Here is a 3862-nt window from a genome sequence, read left to right on the forward strand (position 1 = left end):
TTGCTCCGATAAGAAGTCCAGATCTTCGTAATATTGTATGAGGTAAATCTGCATGGGGCAGTTCTAGCAATGTCCCTGCAAACATTTGGACATTTAATGACCGTTGAAAAGACGTCACATCCCGTCATTGTTGAAAAATAGTTCCAAAATGAAAATTGAACGGATATCTTTGATGTTATCTGTTCTGTGTTACATGCATACCAATTTATGCCATCCTACCGTGACTATTTTTGGCCAGGGACACAACGTTGCTGTCGGACCAATGATTGCTGGGGTGGTATGTGAATTTTAACTGATCTTCAATCACAACTCCAAGGAGAAGTTGTGATGAAGTGTTGGGTTGGCCAAAACCACAAACACTTCGGTCTTGGAAAGGTTGAGTTGCAGTAGGTGATGGTCTTTCATCCAGCAAGAAATGTCAGGCAGGCAGGCTTAGTAGAGAGGTAGAGTTGTGTGTCAGCATAGCAGTGATAGGAAAAGCCATGTTTTTGAGTGACAGATCCTAGTGATGTCATGTAGATGGAGAAGAGAAGTGGTCCCAGCACTGAGCCCTGAGGCACCCCAATAGCTGTTGTAGCACCTCAACCCTCCATGACACCCCGAAGGATCTACCTGAGAGGTAATACTTGAACCACTGGTGTGCGGTTCCTGAGATGTCCTTTGTCATGAAGGTTGACAGGTAGATCTGGTGATTTACTGGTGTATCTGGTGTTGTCAAAAGCAGGAGCCAGATTATTGTATAGATTACTGATTATTTGGAAGCTGCTCATGCCAGTCTCAGAGCTTCAAAAACCGGGAGCAGGGCAGTTTTAGTTGAGTGGCCACTTTTGAAGCCAGACTGTTTGCTGCCCAGGAGGTTGTTCTGTGTGAGAAATGCAAAGGTTGAACATGACTCGCTCAAGTGTTTTTGCAATAAATGAAAGAAGTGATACCGGTCTGGGTTTAGAGTGGGTTTCTTTAGCAGTGGGGTTGTCCAGGCCTGCTTAAATGCTGTGGGAAGAGTGAGTGCAGGTACAACTAAAGAAGAAATGGCTTGAAGGAGATAAGTTAATAGGCTCAAACAGACAGGTATGTGATTGAAAGGATGAGTTTGGAGACTTCTGCCTCTGAGAGCGAAAAGAGGGAGGGAAGAGTGTGTTTGAGGTTAAGATTTGTTTGTTGGTTTATGGTGTGGAGAACTGGATGCTGATGGTTGTTGTTTTATTGGGTACTGCCTTGTGTCTTAGATTTATTATATTTTGATTGTTTTATAGGCCTATTTCATGATTTACTTGTTAACTTTTAAATTTACATTGGCTTGCTATTTTTCTTTAGTTCTGTTAAACCTATTAATAATTTACATAGAATTATGATATTAAACATATAGTAAAATTCCTGAGCTTCCCTTGAATAGCCTTTAGCACAACAATTTAGCTATTTTAATGGCTTTTTGGAGTACTGAGATCTAGTGCAGAACAGAATTTGATCTGTCTGATAAAAATTGCACATCTCCTCCCTTTTCCTGCTTGCCAGTGTTTTGTTGCCAAATAGCTCGCTTTAGAATGACTGTGCAAAAGATGCAGTAAAAAAGCCTGTTCAGAATTAAATGAAAGCAACTGCAAGAGATGTCAGTGAAGTTGCTTGTATATTTATCTGCACACTGGTGGCACAATTACTATTTAATTCTTAAACATAGTCCATGCTGAACATATTCACAAAAGATTATAAGCTGTTTATCCCAAGACTGACAGTTTGGGCTGGTTAGTAAAAAAAAAAAAAAAGAAGAAAATAAAACCAGGTAAGAACATTTAGTTCTTTTCATTTAGATTTAGTTCACCTTTTGAAAGAATTTTCTGAAACCAATATAGGATAAAGGATGAGCTTAAATCAAATGTATTGCAAGAATCTGATGTATTAAATATATATTATATATATATTAAAAAATATATGTTTTAAACAATTAATATATAATAATATAAATAAAGTAAATTTATCAAAGTGTGAATATGGTGTGAATCAAATCCTAAATGAAATAGGAGCAGAGCAGTCAAATAAGTTCTACTGGTTATGATTTAGCAGGGTAATTCAAAATCTATAGCTGAATCAATGTTCTTATTATGACTTCTAAGTAAACCCTATCAGTTTAATAACCTAGACCCTCTTGGTTGCCAGACAATGTTTGACAATCTCATCATGTTTATTTAACTGTGTGGTGGTGACGCTCGTGAAAGTAGCATGGTAACCACACGCTTAAGTTGTGCAGAATGCGTAGGCAGATCAAAGTTGAGTGCATAAGCGGATGTAGGTTGACCGTAAGCCTTCAAAAGAAAAAAAAGCATATTTTAAAGATTTATCTGTCTTGCTTGTAGAATGACCTCAAATACAACTCTGTCCTTACATTTCACTTCTAAAACTTCAACCACCAATGAGAAAACAACAGTGGACATTGTCTTCCTCTTCATCATCTTTCTCCTTGGCACCACCGGGAACTCTGTGGTCATCTGGGTGGCCGGCTTTCGCATGAAGCCCAACGTCACTAACGTTTGGTTGGTCAATCTGGCAGTAGCTGACCTTATCTTCTGTTTGACACGAGTCACTTCGCTCCTCAAAAAAATTTTCTTTGACTACTGGCCTTTTGGAGTCTTTCTCTGCAAGTTCAAGGGTTTCTTCAAGTACGCCAACATGTTCTGCAGTGTTTTCCTTCTGGCTGTCATCAGTGTGGATCGAGCGCTCTGCATCTGGTGCCCAGTCGTTACTAGAAAACGACGGACATTATGTGCAGCTCGTGTGGTCAGTGTGGGAGTTTGGATTGTGGCGGTGATCTTTAGTTCACCGTATTTGGTGTACCAGCAGGTCTACACAAGTAAGAAGAACTTCAGCAAGTGCTCAATGGAGGTCAGAATGGCTTTATAAATTAATCCATGTACCACCTTGCATAAAAAAAATCTAATTTTGTTAGTTTGAATATATAATTATAAATTAATTTGCAGGAGAACGAAGCAGCAGAAGCAAGTGGAAGGTATGTCAACTACTGCATTCGTTTCATCTGTGGATTCCTGTTGCCCTTCCTGGTCATCCTTATCAGTTACATACTATCTGCTGTTGGGATACGCAGAACACGGCTCTCTGGCAAATCGAGGCCTCTTCGGATTCTTGCTGTATTGGTCTGTGCCTTTTTCCTATGTTGGGCCCCCTACCACTTTCTAGGACTGGTCAAATTGGTGGATAAAAACAACAAGGCGGTAAAAGTAGGATGGAGTATGGCTTCAAACTTAGCCTATTTCAACAGCTGCATTAACCCATTGCTGTACTTCTGCATGGGACTGGAGTTTAGTCAACGATGCAACCAAAGTTTGTATGGGATTTGTCACAGAGCTTTTATGGAGGAAGACCAAACTTTGTCACAGCAAAGCACTAGGGAGGAAAGCTGAATTTCCATTCCAAAGACTGAGTGTGTCACTAAAGCTTAAGAGTTTTTACTATTTTTCTTGTTCAATTGTCAGGTTTATCAGCTAACTATTTGTTTTATGCATTTTTTATTATTAGTAACACATTGAAAAAGGAACATACCTCAGTGTCTGGTCTTCTGGTTAGCTTTCATATAGCAGCCTATATAAAATATACCTTAAAATATTCAAACTAAGATCATTTGTAATATGGGTAATATTTATACAAATATTTATGAAATAATTCTGCATTTTTATGATCTATTATGCTTGTCTACATGTGTATGATTGTCAACAGGATGACACTGATAACCCCACCTGAGGCAGGAAGAGTAAGCAGAAATTATATGTGGCCTAATATAAAGGAATGAACATTTTTCATTGATTCTTTAAAATTAACCATTGCAATAAATGCACAGTGTATGAAGCTGTGATGA

General features: G+C 38.7%; 1 protein-coding gene across 1 annotated transcript; it reads left to right on the plus strand.

Annotated features, from left to right (window-relative positions):
• The first annotated feature begins 1573 nt into the window (after positions 1 to 1573).
• On the plus strand, positions 1574 to 3862 carry LOC308697299 (fMet-Leu-Phe receptor-like). The gene is made up of 3 exons (XM_081376482.1): positions 1574 to 1777; positions 2349 to 2874; positions 2970 to 3862. The coding sequence occupies exons 2-3, from the start codon at positions 2350 to 2352 to the stop codon at positions 3408 to 3410; spliced, it is 966 nt and encodes a 321-aa protein (XP_081232608.1). The 5' UTR covers positions 1574 to 1777; position 2349; the 3' UTR covers positions 3411 to 3862.

The sequence above is a fragment of the Scardinius erythrophthalmus genome (genome assembly GCF_964197995.2).
Source record: "Scardinius erythrophthalmus genome assembly, chromosome: 10".
Taxonomy (NCBI): Eukaryota; Metazoa; Chordata; class Actinopteri; order Cypriniformes; family Leuciscidae; genus Scardinius; species Scardinius erythrophthalmus.